This window comes from Mizuhopecten yessoensis, unplaced genomic scaffold (genome assembly GCF_002113885.1).
Source record: "Mizuhopecten yessoensis strain PY_sf001 unplaced genomic scaffold, ASM211388v2 scaffold9847, whole genome shotgun sequence".
Classification (NCBI taxonomy): domain Eukaryota; kingdom Metazoa; phylum Mollusca; class Bivalvia; order Pectinida; family Pectinidae; genus Mizuhopecten; species Mizuhopecten yessoensis.
Genome location: NW_018408252.1, coordinates 1,003,001 through 1,022,769, shown reverse-complemented (window position 1 = coordinate 1,022,769; position 19,769 = coordinate 1,003,001). Strand labels below are relative to the sequence as shown.

At 38.1% G+C, this 19,769-nt stretch overlaps 1 protein-coding gene across 1 annotated transcript in view; it reads left to right on the top strand.

The window, feature by feature from the left end:
* Positions 1 to 1,094: 1,094 nt before the first annotated feature.
* LOC110458862 overlaps positions 1,095 to 19,769 on the top strand; it is a 45,420-nt gene continuing 26,745 nt past the window's right edge. Inside the window, exons 1-5 of the mRNA XM_021510818.1 lie at positions 1,095 to 1,674; positions 3,984 to 4,067; positions 10,864 to 13,860; positions 13,963 to 14,337; positions 15,826 to 17,618. Coding sequence (XP_021366493.1) covers positions 1,095 to 1,674; positions 3,984 to 4,067; positions 10,864 to 13,860; positions 13,963 to 14,337; positions 15,826 to 17,618 — 5,829 coding nt within the window. The remainder of the gene's footprint in view (positions 1,675 to 3,983; positions 4,068 to 10,863; positions 13,861 to 13,962; positions 14,338 to 15,825; positions 17,619 to 19,769) is intronic.

The following is a 19,769-nucleotide window of genomic DNA, read 5'->3' as shown; positions in this document are numbered from 1 at the left end:
TATACAGTATTTAGTGTACTTGTCACCTGGCTAGCGGAGTTCGGAGTACAAAAAGTATGGCACTGGTGTACAAAAAGTATGTCAATGGAGTACAAAAAGTATGTCACTGTGACCTATATCCTGAGATAGGTGTACAGCTTGGTAAGTAAAGATTGGGTGCAGTATGAATTGCCATACAATATTTGCTATGTTATACCCTTGTCCTGAATCCTCGTCATGGATGGGTGGTTTTCTGGATGCGTGAACAGATTTAGAAACACCTAGATATTAGCTATTTAAAAGACACTCATTACTTGACACACATAAGTATTTTGCCTTAACGGGATTTACTCCTGTACTAATGTGAAAACCCTGCGGGCAAACAAACTCTCAATTCCCCTTGAACAGGAAGTGGAAATTGTGATTTATCCCCCATAACCCCACACCTCCGTAAGTGACCAACTGTACCTGTACATATATGATTGCCCCTTTGACCAGGTATGTAGGCAATCACTCATTATACCACTTATTATAACGTCTATTGTGGGTAAGTATTTGCTTTACAGCTGTACATGTCAAACCACAATAAACTTGTGCCTTGATCACCGCTTGACCAAGGGACAGACAAAGGAAGGAAGGTTTGATATTAAAACGATGTATTTACATCTTTATTAATAATACATATACTGCATAATGTCTCTGATCAGCGACGCCATTGTTAGTTAACGATAATGGTTCATCAAACGTCACGGGTGAATGCCGACAGTAGGTTATACAGCTAGCAATCATCCGTGATGTTCAATCAGCGGTTGATAGGTCAGGAAAAGCTTGGATATAGTCAGCCTTAAAGCCGATCAATTTGATTTGATTTGACCGCTAAAGCTGATTCAGCCAAAAAAGACAAGCATTATGGTCGATAACCAGCCGCGAGTCAGATACTGTTCAACACAGGACACACGCTGACTGAACGGAAACCAGACTTTTGGATACTAGGCCATAATTATAACTGTATTTATACCCCTGCTCTCCTTGATCTGAGCCTGTAATGAGAATCTGACATGTTTTCTCTATTTTCCAGCATCACCCTTGCTTTCATTATTTAAACCAAGTCAAAAATGGCTACCAATTACCAGTCTTCCAAGGAAACCACAAATTTTGCACGAATTTGCAGGTTGTTCAGCGATGTCATCCCGGACTTATTGCGAGATTTGCTCAACACTCGGTTGCCAGCATCAGGACTATCTACAGTACTTACCACCCAGAAAAGCAAGATCTTTTCTGTGTTGATGCCTCATCAAAAGAACATTCTGTATCCTCACATTGGGGTGTATCAAGGTTCAATGAAGGATTTGGACACATCACTTCTGTACATCCTTCTAAGAAACCTTGGAAATATTCCACCTCATCAGCAAAGTTGGGGAAACGCACCGGGTATGGCAGACAGATCTCTGTCAGCCAACATCGACCGTCTACGTGAGCAGCGCAATAAGGTGTATGCTCATGCCACTACAGCCTCTCTTTCTGATGGAGATTTTCAGGCTAGATGGGACATCATCCGCCAAAGTGTGGAGGAAATACAAAATAGTGAACTGAATACAGGGCGGTTTGTAGTGGCAGTGGATGCTATGTATACCATGGAGATGGACCACAGAATGACAAATAAATACATCGAGGAACTTCTATTGGATATAAAAGGTAGGTTAGATGTTGGATTGTCAGATTATTAAAGTCATATACATCAGATGACGAGTTGTACAAATTGCTCTTTGTCCATGGTCCCATGGCTGTCCTAATATAATTCTTAGTATCGCTATTTCCTAACAATTACTGGGAGAATCTTTCTCAGATCTCATTGTAAATTTCCCCGTAGTCCTTGACATTTTTGTTTCATTGCATTTTAAGACTGATAAAAAAACACCAAGATGGCTGCCAGGCATTTCTGAAGATTTACTGAACAGATCTTTCTCAAATTTCATACGTAGATTACCTTTGGTCCATAATTGAGATTAGAAATAACAAGATGACAGCTGCCAGGCAGACATCTTGGATTGTATGAGTTCTCTTTTGTGACACTATTTTTCAAGGAGTTGACAATGGCTGATATAATCATACGTATCGAGCTAAATAAATACCAAAAGCAAACAGTATGATCGTTGGTCTACATATATATTGTACTTGTACAGTGTATGTATTAGAAAAACTAAAAGTGACATCTACTTAACTTTGGTCCTGGGTTCTTTCCTCCAAATGTTTGTCAAGGCCATAACTTCTGTCCCTCTGAAGATAACTCAGTGATTTTTAAGGATATGTGGGATGGTAAGGTAAGTAATACAAAAGAGAACATAACACTGGTGACCATCAATGGGGTTTGGATTACTAAAAACGAGTCCAGCTGTAGGGATAATTTAGAAATGTAACATTGGTGGTAGCAGTAGCACTACTGTAAATTACGGTTATAGTTATTTCATAATCATTTATATAAATTAGATGGGTCAAATAATAATTTACTTCAATGTGTTGTTTGAGCCTGCTAAACACAAAAACTGTGAATGCATTTGTGTAATTATTTTACAAGAAACAAAATTATGTATCTGGTGCCTTTCATACTTTATTAAAGCAATAATGTGAGCTTATGCCGTACTGCGGCGTCCGTCTTCCGTCCGTGACCTTTTTCTTTTGAACGACTTCTTCTGAAGAGCTGGAGGACCTAGGGTCATGCTATTTAGCCAGTAGGTACATGGGATGGAGTGCTTTAAAGTTTCCTCATTAAAATGACCTTGACCTACTTTCAAGGTCACCGGGGTCAAATATGTTAAACATTTCAAACAACAATATCCTAAGAACCATTTGGACTATAGGTATGATACTTGGGTATGTTATGTAGACCAGATGTGTGAATTATTTTCTTTATTACAATAATGAGGTCAAAGGTCAACTTTAAGTGCAAGTCAGGAGTCAAAGGTCAATGTGGGTTAAAATTAAAAGGTTTGAAATTAAAATTCCAAATTTCAAACAACAATATCTTCAGAACTGTTTAAGAGATGTAAAAATGTCTTGTTTTCTAGTTACCAAATTTTGTCTTGAGTTATCTATATGTCAGTTTCATGTAGCAAAAGAAACAGATGAGCGATACAGGCCCTCTGGGTCTCTTGTTTAACATTCATGGAGGTAATCTGGATGTTTTCTTCACCATAAAATAAAATGAAAAAATAAAATGTTTTTTTTTTATCTTCCTGCCTTTTTTTTGCCGAAACACTCACTCGAAACGCATATATTTTTATTTGGCCTAAGGCAAAGTGTTGGGTACCATTATTGGGTCTGTATGCCCAAGGTCAAGGTCACATTGAGGTCAAATTTAGGTTAATTGTGTGGGGTGTAACTTCTAAGTTGCTGTGGTTAACTCAAGGAAATGTTAAGGCACAAGTATGATGGCAAGGCAGTGGGTGGCAAATCACAACTGTGTCCATACACATAAGGTCAAGTTCACATTAAATCTTGCCCATTCACACCAGGTCAAGATCACATTAAATCTTGTCGATACACATCAGGTCAAGGTTACATTAAATCTTAACCATACACATTAGGTCAAGGTCAAATTAAATCTTGTCCATACACACAAGGTCAAGGTTACATTAAATCTTGTCCATACACACAAGGTCAGGGTCACATTATATTTAAATCTATAAACAAAGCCTAAATTTAGATATTGAGATACATTATCAACTTATTATACATACTATACAATATTTACTAGATACAGTGTATATGCTAGTAAATAGGAAACAACAAACCTCACTTTCAAAGGACAATGTCAAACTTTGCTAAAAAAAAGAACCACAAGATGTATTGAGTGTTGACATGACCACTAAATTACTGTTAAAGTGACTAAAGACCTTACCATGTTTGGTGCTAAAATCACTCTGGGATCATATGTAAAAGTTTCCTATGTAAATCGATTCACTGACCTGCATAGAAATTATATGCATTGCCTTGTATATTTTCAGAGGATGTCAATACACTTAGGGCCGATTTTAGTTCAATGAAGGACAAACTGAACACCCTGTCAACAGACACAAGTCACAAAAAAGGTATGAAAGTTAGTCCGGTCATATCATTATTGATAACCTAGAAACATTTGTAACAGAATTTAGTTTTATTGATTTAGTTAAGTATTTATATTAAAGAGACAACTGAAAAAATAGACTTAGGTTAAATGGTTTGTCATCCCTTTGGAATAAAGAACACTGACAAACTGAGTGTATGCCGTGGTGAACAGTCCGTTGTCCATCTGTCAGTTTGGGGTTAGGGTACTACTTCACTAAAAAAACCTTTTAATCCTGAATGGCTGAATGGAATTGAACCTCATTTGGTGTGAAGCATTGCTAGGCTAAGATGAATCAATATTGTATAAATGAAGGGTGTGTCCCCTCTGGGGGAAGAGAATCAGGGCCCAATAGGGGAAATTTATGTAAATCTTTAAAATCCTACTCCTTGAGTATCAACAAAGTCATTTTAATCTTAACTGGTCTCGAGCATTCTTTGGCCAAGGTTGTTTAAATGGTGGGTGTGATCTGTCTGGAGAAAGAGGGTCACATGAGAAAAACAAGTAAATATTTAAGGAATGATTTTACTTTGACTGGAGAAATATCCTTTGGCCAAGGGGATTCAACCCTGTGTAAATGAAGAGTACTGTTCCCTGGGAGCAGAGGGATGGGGCCAACTAAGGGAAATAGAGAAATACTTAATGGAGGATTTGACTATTCCAGGGGCACAGGGGTGAGGCCCTATGGGTGTTAATGCCCCATAGTGGTAGAGGACTTGGGGCCATTTGGGGAAATGTAGGTAAATTTATGTATCAAATCCTTTTCCTTGAGTATGTGTTAAAGGGTTTGAACCTCAAATTTTCTAGAGCATCCTTGAGCCAAGGAGACACACCATTTTACAATGAGGGGGGGGGGGGTCTAATTGGGGAAAATAGGTAAATCAAAGGGGTCAAATTGGTTAAAAACTTCAAACGACTTCTGACTTCTGAATAACCAAAAATCCTAGGAAGGTAATATATATTTGGTCAGTAATATGCTGGGATGAAGAGCTACCAAGTTTGTTCAAATGAATGACCTATATTCTACTATGAACTATATTCAAGGTCACACAGGTTAAATGTCTTAAAATTCTTTATAAAATACCACTACTTCGGAATAAAAAAGGCCTTGGGTGATGATATTTGGCAAGTAACATGCTAGGATGAAGTGCTATCAAGTTTGTTCAAACTGAATGCCTTGAGGCATATTCAAGGTCACAGAGTTCAAATTTGTCAAAACCTTCAAAGAACTCCTGAAAAACCAAAATATGATGATATTTGACCAGTAGCATGCTGAGATGAAGGGCTATCAAGTATCTTTAAATTTAGTCAACTGTTAAGGTTACACTTTTGAGATTTATACCAGGTGAGCAATACAAATCCATTTCTATTTTAACCATAGTCTAGTAGTATTAAGTTCTGCTTTCGACTAGATTTTGCTGTCATTCATTAAGAGTAACGAGTCAGTATTCACACTTGCTCACTTTTAAAGTAAAATGCTTAATTGCATACAAGATATCTTATGAAACAATCAGTGAATTTTGTTTGAATATTCACAATAGTGTGGTAACCTTAATCTTTACAACTGATTAGATTTTTGTAGTCATGATCATCTTAGGTTAAAGGGTCAACGGTCATGCTTTATCACTATAACCATTTTTCTGATGGGGTCCTAACTATAAACTCTACAGCAGACTGCAGGGTTGTCAAAAAAAAAAGCTTTCAGGCACTTGAATGGCAGGTTCCAACAACAATAATTCTAGAGATTATCTGAACGTATGTTAGAGTGGCTTGTTCTCAGTTCCCCCACTTTTTAAAATAACATAGGGTGAAGAACGTTGTTAGAAGGATTATAGTCTGTTTCGGAGTAGTATTGGTAGTTAGGGCGACGCTTGACTTCAGGTTAACATTACTCATGTGTAAAATTTTAGTCCCACAATCCCTGTCAGTGAGATGTTTGTTAATAAGGATGCATCCCATTTTTCTAGTTTCAAAATATTCCAATACATGGGTTGATACATGACAACATTGTTGCATACATACTTATAAATGGTAAGTCATATAGCAAGTATTGTTTTCATGGCAGTAATTATATATATGTATAAATAGCAGTGAAGATATACCTTTTTTATCTCATTGATAATTTCTGATATTTCTCTGGTAAAAATGTAAAAAAAATGTTTATATTATTTGTTCTTTTTATACGCCCGTCAAATTTGACGGAAGGATTATGGTATGGATTATGGTCCGTCCGTCCGGCTTAAACTTTTGTTTGTCCGGCAAAATCCTCTTACATTGTTCGACCGATCTCTTTGAAACTTGGTATACATTATAACCATGATATGAAGTTGTGTGTCCCATTAAAGAATTTTGATTCGACAACTTTTCCAATAGTTATTGTTCATTGCAGTATTTGATTTTTTGTCCGGAGATTATTTACATTTTTTGACAGATTTCTTTGAAACTTAGTATGCTTAACAATCATGATTTGTTGTTGTGTTTCCTTAAAAAGAATTTTAATTCAACATTTTTTTGCAAAAGTTATAGCCCTTTGTTTATTTCAGTATTTGATTTTTGTCTGGCAATCTCCTCCTACATTTTTCAAAAGATCTCTTGGAAACTTGGTATACATTATAATCATGATATGAAGTAGTGTCTCCCTTAAAAGAATTTTGATTCAACATTTTTGCAATGGTAATTGCTCTTTGCTCATTTCAGTATTTGATTTTTTGTCTGGAAATTTTCTTCTAAATTTTTAGCTTACCTGGCCATTCATTAAACAACTTCTTCTCAATAACCAAAAGGGCCAGGGTACTGATTTTGGGCCTGTTGCATGCTTGGATGAAGGGCTACCAAGTTTGTTCGAATGAATTACATTGATCCACTTTCAAGGTAGCATGGGTCAAATGTCATAAAATCTTCAAACGATTTCTCAATAACCAAAAGGCCTAGGGTACTGATATTGGGCCTGTAGCATGCTAGGATGAAGTGCTACCAAGTTTGTTCAAATGAATGACCTCTGCCCACTTTAAAGGTCACAGGGGTCAAATGTCTTAAAATCTTCAAACAAATTCTTTTCAATAACCGAAAGGCCCAGGGTACTGATATTGGGTCTGTAGCATGATGGGATAAAGGGCTACCAATTTTTTCAAATAAATGGCCTTGACCCACTTTCAAGGTCACAGGGGTCAAATGTCGTTAAGTTTTCAAACCACTTCTTCTCAATAACCAAAAGGCAAAGGTTACTGAAATTGGGCCTGTAGCATGCTAGGATGAAGGACTACCAAGTTTGTGCAAATGAATGACCTAGATCCACTCTCAACCTAATGTCCTTGTTCGACATTCAAGGTCACAGGCCACATATGTTTAAACTTTTAATAGGTTCTTATTAATCAAACAGTGATATTCTGTAGGGCTGTAAAAATACACCTATGGCACGATACGATCAGTATCACGATATCTACCCACGATACGATACATTTTGATATGATACAGGATGACGAAATGTTATGCTTCCTCTATAAATGCGTCGCCATGTTTGATGTGTTCCCTGACTTGTAACTTACATCTACGAAACATATGCGGCAGTGGAGAGTGATTTTCTATCAGGGACATTTAGTCGGAATCCAAAATGTTTCCAAACAGACGAGCGAAAGGAAGCGGGAGGTTTTTAGCTCATCTGCCCGAAGGGCAGCGTGTCTGTCCGGAGTCCGTCAACTTTCCTTTGAACAACTTCTTCTGAAGAACCAGAAGGCATAGAGTCATGATATTTGGCTGGTAGCTTCCTTATATGAAGCCCGACAAAGTTTGTGAAAAAAACAGAATTTGACCTACATTCATGGTCACGGGGTAAAATATGTAAAAACCTTCAAACAACTTCTCCTGAAATACCGAAAGGTTTAGAGATATGACAATTGGTAGGTAGCTTCCATGGAATAAGCCGAACAAAGTTTGCGAATAAAAAATGGCCTTGACTTACTTTTAAGGTCACAGGGGTGAAATATGTCAAAATTTTCAAACAACTTATTTTCTGAAATACAGAAAAGCCTAGAGATATGGGAATTACCTGGTAGCTTCCTTGGTAACTGCCAAACAAAGTGTGCAAATAAAAATGACCTTGACCTACTTTAAAGGTCATAGAGGTCAAATATCTCAAAACCTTCAAACGACTTCTTCTGAAATACTTAAATGCCTAATGACATTGTATTTAACTGGTGGCTTCCTTGGAATTAGCCAAACAAAATTTGCGAATAAAAATAACCTCATGTTGTATATAGGAAGGGTGTAGCCCCATTGGGGGCAGAGGAACAGGACCCAATAGGGGAAATATAGGTAAATCTTTAAAAGTCTTTTACAACTTTATTACGGGTAAAGGGATTTGAACCTAATTTGGTCTCGTGCATCCATGGGCAAAGGAAGCCTAATGTCGTATAAACGAAGGGCTTGGCCCCCTTGGAAGCAGAGAGGTAGAACCCAATAAGGGTAATATATTTAAATTTAAAAAAAAAAATCTTGATTACGAGTAAACACATTTGAACCTAATTTGGTGTGGAGCATCCTCACGCAAAGGGAACCTAATGCTGTATAAACGAAAAGTGTGGCCCCCTTGGGATAAATATGGGTAAATCCTACTCCTTGATTACAGATAAAGGGATTCCAATTTTGTATAAACAAAACATGTGACCCCACCCCATAAGATCGGAAGGTTGGAACCCAATAAAGGAAATATAATAATCCTTCAAAATTCTACTTCTTGAGTAGAGGAAAAGGGATTTGATCTAAAGCTTGGTGATATTATTATTAGTGTTAGGGTCAAAATAGGGAAATATTTGCAATTTTACTTCTAATATGAATAATTTGCCATCATTGCTTAAATATACAGGAGAGCGATACAGGCCCTCTATGCCTCTTGTTTAATTGAAGCTCCGCCATATTGCATGTTTGTTTATGCAAAGTTGTGTAAAGCAACAACTATTGCACAGCTTTTATCATACGAGCCAATCAAATTTTACGTTACACATGTAAAGTTAAATTCTGTTAGTCAAGTAATATTAAAAACCAAACCGAACCGAAACATGGAAAAAACATATCGTACACCGAACCGACAACATAGCGCGGTTTTCGGTGCACCGCGGTGTATCGTTAATATAGCCCTAATATTCTGCCTGTAGCTGTATTTTAGTCCACTGTTACGATTACAAGTGTGAGATTAATACCAGGTGAGCGATGCAGGCCTATTATATCGTTTATAGCATGTCAGCTAACCACTCTTAGAATGATGCAGATCTTATTTCAATGTAAGAAAGTATATAACACTATATGGCATTCGACGGGCGTATATTGTTCCGCCCCGCGGTACTCTTGTTTATTGTGATGATTAATCTTTACTTAAATAGGAATAGAAGTAGAAAGAGATGTTTCCAATTTTACATTGCACATGTCTTAATCAAAATGTGAATTATCTAAAAAAAAAAAACATCACATGGATCCTTTGTATTTTACAGAAAGGGATCCTAAGCTAACAGATATGATAGGTGAGTTTACTGAACGGGGATGGATAAGAAGATCTGACTTGATGAAGGAGAGTCGAGCTGCAGCATACCGTGTATATCAACCAAACTAATCGTCAGGGACAGTGACTAGTGAAAAGTTCAAACGATACTGTTCAGATGTTAAAGAGCATGCGAAATAATTGAATTTGTATAAAACAATAACTGTTATGTAATCGTCCATTCAAGGTCAAAATCATATTAACTTGATATGTCATGTTGTGATTGTGGCTGGTTGATGGAAACAGATTGTGTTTAGTTATTGTTATCATTGCCAAATTCAGTTCTAGTGAGACAGGCTATTCATATTCAGCTATGCTAAATCATTCTTAAATACAATGCAAGAATAAATTGCTCAACCATCTGTCATTTAGGTTCCTGCAGATGTCCTATGAAATCACTATGTCTGTCCGTCTGTTTGTCTGTCCACACACTGTCTGTCTGACCGCATTCTCATTTGTGTAGATTGTCTCAGACTCCAGGAGTCTGAAACTTTATGAAATTTTACATGATGGTACATTGTTATAAGTGAGGTATATAATAATACTCAGATACCATTATACCAGGTGGCTGCCATAGCTTCTGACTGTCTGAGATATTTCAGGCAATTTTTCCTACTCTGCTGGTCAGATTTTATTCATTCCTGTTGGTAAATATTCATTTGCAAATATATATAAATATATGATGCGTTACTATCCATATTCCAGAATCAAAAATTACTGCTATGGCATCTGCTTGGCAATTAGGGATATGTATTATACTTTAAGGCAAACAGCGGGGCCCTTGTTGACATGTCGGTGTTTTAGCATATCTTGTTTTGTAAAGATTCAGAAACACCTGGGTAATATTATAAGACTCTTCCATGCCCAGGGCTGTAGGATAGGGAAATTCCACCAGTNAAGGTTTGCGCAGAAAAAATAATCACATATTTCTAACCTGTAGTGTAAATATTGTAAAAGGTTTTAATTTCATCACGTCGCCTTTTCCGCATTGCGGCATCGGAGAGTTCAAAATTCGTGACGTCACGTCATTGTTGAGCCATTGTGACGTCTAGTCACATGAAATGGGTTGTAAGACAAACATTTCCTACACCCCTTTCTTACCCTGGACAGCTCTATCTTTCACACAGGGAAATGAGAGAAAAATCAATCTTTACCATCAGATACTGACTTCCATGGGGAACCTGACTTCCTTGTTGGCTATTTCATTCTTGACGTTTGTTCTTATGGGACATGATTTTTTTTTTCCTTGCAGAAACAACCACAGCCATGATATTGAAAGAAAAAGACGAATACAAGTTCCTTTCTACCAAAAGTCTCCAGGATGCCTATGATAAACTACTGAAGAACAGCTTGGTGTTAATCAAGGGAAATTCTGGAGACGGGAAGACATCAATTGCCCTTGAACTTCTCCGTCGGCTGTGCTATAATGAGGAGGGGCAACAATGTCGACAGCCACTAGAACTGCATGATATCAAAGACTTGGATTATGTGACCCCAAAGTCACAATTAGTTATTTATTTAGATGATATCTTTGGAAAGAATGTTGTGTGTAAACAAGATGTGGAAGAATGGGAGAAAAGAGAAAAATCTATTATTTCAAAATTTTGTAGAAATGAGCACACAGATGGCAATTTTCTGATCGTTGCAATTCGCAGTGGAATTTCAAATTCTTTAACTGGATCTTGCTTAGAAAAGGTATTCACTAAACAAAACATTGTTGACCTTAACATAGATGCTGAAGAAAAACTGGAATTTTTAAGGTTGTACAAACCAAAAGATAATTTTGACTCATGGAAAGATGATGAAGAGAAGGAAATTGTCAAGTGTGCTCCTGACATTGGGTTTCCACAATGCTGTAGGTTGTTCAGAGATTCGTCTACTTTGCAAACGGAGAGGATGACTTTTTTTAAAAGACCTTTTCATTTTCTGAAATCTTCTTTATCTAAATTGAAAGACGGAAAATGTTATGGTTTGATGTATCTGTTCCTTAACGCAGGCAAAGTCATGGAAGATAATTTAGACTCTAACAATAAAAAAATTGATGAGAATTTATTAGAAGCAGCATTTAAAGATGATGTAGTGGAAGTTACCCCAACAACTGAGCTTGTTTATAATAAGGGGAGGAAAATAGAATTTGTGAAGAAGTCATTAGATTGTCTGTTGGGCTGGATGGTGAAAAAAGAGTCTCACCAAAACCAAAAAGTTTGTTACAGATTCAACCATGACTCAATTGAGGAAACTCTGGCACTTTTGTATGGAGAAAAAACTCCCATTGGCTACATACAGAATTGTCCCAGGAAGTTTCTGAGTTATGTAACTACCTCAAAAACCACTCCAAACAAAGTAGTTATATCATCTGATAATCAGTACATGTATGAACGTTTACTTGGAGAGTTTAAATCTGTCTATTCTAGTAACTCTGACCCAGAAAGTGACAGGTTTTATAGTAAATATCTTTCTATAACTTCATTAGATGTTTGGACAGATATTCAGTTTCTGCAGGGATTTACCAGATGGCTTAGTGGTCAGAACGTTGACAAAAACTTGTGCCATGAGATAAAACTTCGCTTGTTGAATGGAACATGTTCTTCTGGTTCAGAAGAATGTACTTTATTCCTCCTGTCGGAGGGTGTGAAACCTGACAAGATGACATTGATTTGTGTGGTAGAGGGAGGGAGAGTGAATATATTATACAAAGTGGAGAGCATTATACTAAAATCCTTGTATAGAGTTGATGACGAACAACATAAGCGTGAGACAGTAGAAGGTCGTGTGGTGCACGGGAATTGTGTGTGTGCTCAGTACATGTGTCAGTTAGTGAGTGAGTCGGGGGAAACATTGTTACATAAGAGTTGTTACCTGGGACACATGGAGGTTTTAAAATACCTGTGTGAGTCGTACCCAGCACTAACTACAGCTGTAGATAATGACGGGGGAACAGTGTTACATTCTATTTGTATTGGGGGACACATGGAGGTTTTGAAATACCTGTGTGAGTCGTACCCAGCACTAACTACAGCTGTAGATAATAGCGGGCGAACAGTGTTACATAGAATTTGTATGTTTGGACACATGGAGGTTTGTAAATATCTGTGTGAGTCGTACCCAGCACTAACTACAGCTGTAGATAATAGCGGGGGAACAGTGTTACATTCTAGTTGTATTGGGGGACACATGGAGGTTTTGAAATACCTGTGTGAGTCGTACCCAGCACTAACTACAGCTGTAGATAATAGCGGGCGAACAGTGTTACATAGAATTTGTATGTTTGGACACATGGAGGTTTGTAAATATCTGTGTGAGTCGTACCCAGCACTAACTACAGCTGTAGATAATAGCGGGGGAACAGTGTTACATTCTAGTTGTATTGGGGGACACATGGAGGTTTTGAAATACCTGTGTGAGTCGTACCCAGCACTAACTACAGCTGTAGATAATAGCGGGGGAACAGTGTTACATAGAATTTGTATGTTTGGACACATGGAGGTTTGTAAATATCTGTGTGAGTCGTACCCAGCACTAACTACAGCTGTAGATAATAACGGGGGAACAGTGTTACATTCTAGTTGTATTGGGGGACACATGGAGGTTTTGAAATACCTGTGTGAGTCGTACCCAGCACTAACTACAGCTGTAGATAATAGCGGGGGAACAGTGTTACATTCTAGTTGTATTGGGGGACACATGGAGGTTTTGAAATACCTGTGTGAGTCGTACCCAGCACTAACTACAGCTGTAGATAATAGCGGGGGAACAGTGTTACATTCTAGTTGTATTGGGGGACACATGGAGGTTTTGAAATACCTGTGTGAGTCGTACCCAGCACTAACTACAGCTGTAGATAATAGCGGGGGAACAGTGTTACATTCTAGTTGTATTGGGGGACACATGGAGGTTTTGAAATACCTGTGTGAGTCGTACCCAGCACTAACTACAGCTGTAGATAATAGCGGGGGAACAGTGTTACATTCTAGTTGTATTGGGGGACACATGGAGGTTTTGAAATACCTGTGTGAGTCGTACCCAGCACTAACTACAGCTGTAGATAATAGCGGGGGAACAGTGTTACATACAATTTGTATGTTTGGACACATGGAGGTTTGTAAATATCTGTGTGAGTCGTACCCAGCACTAACTACAGCTGTAGATAATGACAGGGGAACAGTGTTACATTCTAGTTGTATTGGGGGACACATGGATGTTTTGAAATACCTGTGTGAGTCGTACCCAGCACTAACTACAGCTGTAGATAATAGCGGAAGAACAGTGTTACATAGAATTTGTATGTTTGGACACATGGAGGTTTGTAAATATCTGTGTGAGTCGTACCCAGCACTAACTACAGCTGTAGATAATGACGGGGGAACAGTGTTACATTTTAGTTGTATTGAGGGACACATGGAGGTTTTGAAATACCTGTGTGAGTCGTACCCAGCACTAACTACAGCTGTAAATAATAGCGGGCGAACAGTGTTACATACAATTTGTATGTTTGGACACATGGAGGTTTGTAAATATCTGTGTGAGTCGTACCCAGCATTAACTACAGCTGTAGATAATAGCGGGGGAACAGTGTTACATTCTAGTTGTATTGGGGGACACATGGATGTTTTGAAATACCTGTGTGAATCGTACCCAGCACTAACTACAGCTGTAGAGAATGACGGGGAAACAGTGTTACATTCTAGTTGTATTGGGGGACACATGGAGGTTTTGAAATACCTGTGTAAGTCGTACCCAGCACTAACTACAGCTGTAGATAATAGCGGGCGAACAGTGTTACATACAATTTGTATGTTTGGACACATGGAGGTTTGTAAATATCTGTGTGAATCTTACCCAGCACTAATTACAGCTGTAGATAATAGCGGGGGAACAGTGTTACATTCTAGTTGTATTGGGGGACACATGGAGGTTTGTAAATATCTGTGTGAGTCTTACCCAGCACTACCTACAGCTGTAGATAATAGCGGGCGAACAGTGTTACATACAATTTGTATTGGGGGACACATGGAGGTTTGTAAATATCTGTGTGAGTCTTACCCAGCACTAACTACAGCTGTAGATAATAGCGGGCGAACAGTGTTACATTATAGTTGTATAGGGGGACACATGGAGGTTTTGAAATACCTGTGTGAGTCGTACCCAGCACTAACTACAGCTGTAGATAATGACGGGGGAACAGTGTTACATTATAGTTGTATAGGGGGACACATGGAGGTTTTGAAATACCTGTGTGAGTCGTACCCAGCACTAACTACAGCTGTAGATAATGACGGGGGAACAGTGTTACATTATAGTTGTATAGGGGGACACATGGAGGTTTTGAAATACCTGTGTGAGTCGTACCCAGCACTAACTACAGCTGTAGATAATGACGGGGGAACAGTGTTACATTATAGTTGTATTGGGGGACACATGGAGGTTTTGAAATACCTGTGTGAGTCGTACCCAGCACTAACTACAGCTGTAGATAATAACGGGGGAACAGTGTTACATTCTAGTTGTATTGGGGGACACATGGATGTTTTGAAATACCTGTGTGAGTCGTACCCAGCACTATCTTAGCTGTAGATAATAGCGGGCGAACAGTGTTACATACAATTTGTAGGTTTGGACACATGGAGGTTTGTAAATATCTGTGTGAGTCTTACCCAGCACTAACTACAGCTGTAGATAATAGCGGGGGAACAGTGTTACATTCTTGTTGTATTGGGGGACACATGGATGTTTTAAAATACCTGTGTGAGTCGTACCGTGCACTAACTACAGCTGTAGATAATGAGGGGGGAACAGTGTTACATTGTAGTTGTATTGGGGACACATGGATTTTTTGAAATACCTGTGTGAGTCGTACCCAGCACTAACTACAGCTGTAGATAATTACGGGGGAACTGTGCTAACTACAGCTGTAGATAATGAGGGGGGAACAGTGTTACATTGTAGTTGTATTGGGGACACATGGATTTTTTGAAATACCTGCGTGAGTCGTCCCCAGCACTAACTACAGCTGTAGATAATAGCGGACGAACAGGGTTACATAGAATTTGTATGTTTGGACACATGGAGGTTTGTAAATATCTGTGTGAGTCTTACCCAGCACTAACTACAGCTGTAGATAATAGCGAGCGAACAGTGTTACATTATAGTTGTATAGGGGGACACATGGAGGTTTTGAAATACCTGTGTGAGTCGTACCGTGCACTAACTACAGCTGTAGATAATGAGGGGGGAACAGTGTTACATTATAGTTGTATTGGGGGACACATGGAGGTTTTGAAATACCTGTTTGAGTCGTACCCAGCACTAACTACAGCTGTTGATAATGACGGGGGAACAGTGTTACATTCTAGTTGTATTGGGGGACACATGGAGGTTTTGGAATACCTGTGTGAGTCGTACCCAGCAGTAACTACAGCTGTAGATAATAGCGGGCAAACAGTGTTACATTCTAGTTGTATTGGGGGACACATGGAGGTTTTGGAATACCTGTGTGAGTCGTACCCAGCACTAACTACAGCTGTAGATAATAGCGGGCGAACAGTGTTACATATAATTTGTAGGTTTGGACACATGGAGGTTTGTAAATATCTGTGTGAGTCGTACCCAGCACTAACTACAGCTGTAGATAATGACGGGGGAACAGTGTTACATTTTAGTTGTATTGGGGGACACATGGATGTTTTGAAATACCTGTGTGAGTCGTACCCAGCACTAACTACAGCTGTAGATAATGACGGGGGAACAGTGTTACATTCTAGTTGTATTGGGGGACACATGGAGGTTTTGAAATACCTGTGTGAGTCGTACCCAGCACTAACTACAGCTGTAGATAATAACGGGGGAACAGTGTTACATTCTAGTTGTATTGGGGGACACATGGATGTTTTGAAATACCTGTGTGAGTCGTACCCAGCACTAACTACAGCTGTAGATAATAACGGGGGAACAGTGTTACATTCTAGTTGTATTGGGGGACACATGGAGGTTTTGAAATACCTGTGTGAGTCGTACCCAGCACTAACTACAGCTGTAGATAATAACGGGGGAACAGTGTTACATTCTAGTTGTATTGGGGGACACATGGATGTTTTGAAATACCTGTGTGAGTCGTACCCAGCACTAACTACAGCTGTAGATAATAACGGGGGAACAGTGTTACATTCTAGTTGTATTGGGGGACACATGGATGTTTTGAAATACCTGTGTGAGTCGTACCCAGCACTAACTACAGCTGTAGATAATGACGGGGGAACAGTGTTACATTCTAGTTGTATTGGGGGACACATGGAGGTTTTGAAATACCTGTGTGAGTCGTACCCAGCACTAACTACAGCTGTAGATAATAACGGGGGAACAGTGTTACATTCTAGTTGTATTGGGGGACACATGGATGTTTTGAAATACCTGTGTGAGTCGTACCCAGCACTAACTACAGCTGTAGATAATGACGGGGGAACAGTGTTACATTCTAGTTGTATTGGGGGACACATGGATGTTTTGAAATACCTGTGTGAGTCGTACCCAGCACTAACTACAGCTGTAGGTAATAACGGGGGAACAGTGTTACATTCTAGTGGTATTGGGGGACACATGGAGGTTTTGGAATACCTGTGTGAGTCGTACCCAGCACTAACTATAGCTGTAGATAATAGCGGGCAAACAGTGTTACATTCTAGTTGTATTGGGGGACACATGGAGGTTTTGGAATACCTGTGTGAGTCGTACCCAGCACTAACTACAGCTGTAGATAATAGTGGGCGAACAGTGTTACATTCTAGTTGTATTGGGGGACACATGGATGTTTTGAAATACCTGTGTGAGTCGTACCCAGCACTAACTACAGCTGTAGATAATGACGGGAGAACAGTGTTACATTCTAGTTGTATTGGGGGACACATGGAGGTTTTGAAATATCTGTGTAAGTCGTACCCAGCACTAACTACAGCTGTAGATAATGACGGGAGAACAGTGTTACATTCTAGTTGTATTTGGGGACACATGGAGGTTTGTAAATATCTGTGTAAGTCGTACCCAGCACTAACTACAGCTGTAGATAATGACGGGAGAACAGTGTTACATTCTAGTTGTATTGGGGGACACATGGAGGTTTGTAAATATCTGTGTAAGTCGTACCCAGCACTAACTACAGCTGTATGTAAGTCAGGGTGTCATTGTCTACATGATATAGCTTCGTCTACATCTGATGTAGGCCTGTTCACTGAGTGTGAATCTCATGTAAAACAGTATCTAGAATCAACAGGAAGTCAGTATGACATCACAACCATACTAACTAATCAGGGAGAATCTGTTTTAGACTTAGCAAAGGAAAGAGGGACAGAAAACAATGCTTTGTATGAATATCTTGTATAATTGTTTGGTCAACAAAACCACTAAATATTCACACTCATTTCTCTATGTTATGTACATTCACATGTGTAACATGACACAAAACAAGGTAAAATTTTATGAAATCTTTTCATCACTTTTCAATGTTTACCTGAAATAATAGGTTTTTTTCGAAGTTTTTGTCAAAATTCATTCTCGAGTCGCGTTTTTCTCGCCGATATCATGGTGTGTCCTCTGTGAGTTTTTTTTTTATTTTTCCATTTTTATGTTGCTAAAAATAGACTGGTAGATAACTGGTATTTCAGGTCTTGACTCTTCAGCAATGATTTTTTTTGTGTATCAAATTGCTCTAGTAAATGCATTCGGTATTAAAATTAAACAACAAAGATACTAATTTTAGAACAGTTTTAAAAGTTATGGTTTAAAATTGATCATATGGATGGTATAGATACCACAAAAAAATCATGTTATTTGAACTACAGGGCTATAATTAATATAAAAGTAACCCCACATAAGACTTCACACAGAAAATCATGACCATGTTATCAGAAGAACAGACCGTTTAAATATTTGTTTTGTAAATGTTAGAAAATGTATAAACAATATGATTTATTTAATACAGAAATGGACTTTTAGAACACGCTAAAAGCACTAACAAATATTTTTTGGCTATTTAAAAGTGTTACAGCCTTATGCTAAGATTATTCACGATTTGCAAACACTGTCTTAATTTATCATTAAATTTTCTTGGCAGAAAGAAGGATATGAAGACTCACATCTTTAAGTCTTCATTTTAGACTCTTGTACAGTTGTCATGTACCCTATATATATTTATTTGTATACATATTGAGATGAATGTATTGTTATTTCATATATAATGCTGATTTGTATACCTTTTGATCTTCTTTATTTATAACTGTCGCTGTAGGAATACTATTATTCATGTGTTGTACAATGCTTTAGAGAATTTTTTTACAAATCATATAGGGCGCTATATAAATGTTGTATTACTATTGGAGCAGTTTTTTTGCAACTGAAAAGAAATATAATTCCCTGATAGAAAATTAACTGATTATTTATCTGACAATATTTTCACATTTTCCTATGGAATTAGTTGTATGGTATGGTGATTTATTCTTGGAAATTGAATTTTACTCACATTATTTTGTGAGTCAAAGAACAAAATTGTGTAGCAAAATCAGTATTAATTGAATAACTTGTAAAACTTTGAAAACCAGTCAATACAAATATTTTTCAAATAACTGTTCAGGAACAAATATTTTAGTTAGTGAAATTGTGTTTCAATATCGTTATAATGAACCCCAGGAAATGACATCGGAGAAAACGAGGAAAAACGCATGAAATGGAGCATGGATTAAGGCAAATCATGAATAACTACAGAAAAATGTTGTAAATGTCTGGTTTTCATTAAAAAACTTATAGAATTTTCATTTTAATTCAAAACGTCATTGCCAAAAGCCCTGTCTTGGTAGGTTTTGTAAACATGTTTTTTAGGTCACCTGAGCTTTGCTCAAGTGACCTATTCCAATCACTTTCTGTCCGTCGTCGTCCGTCGTCCGTCGTCCGTCGTGCGTAAACTTTTACATTATCAACTTCTTCTCAAGAACCAGTGGATGGAATTTTTTCAAACTTGGTCAGAATCATCCTTGGTATATGAGGCTACCAAATTGTAAAATTGGGATTCCTACCCCAACCCTAGGGGCCAGGGCGGGGCCCAAAAGGGAAAATTAACCAATATTTCAAAAATCTTCTTCTCCAGACTCAGAGGTATTACAGTCATTTTCTCTG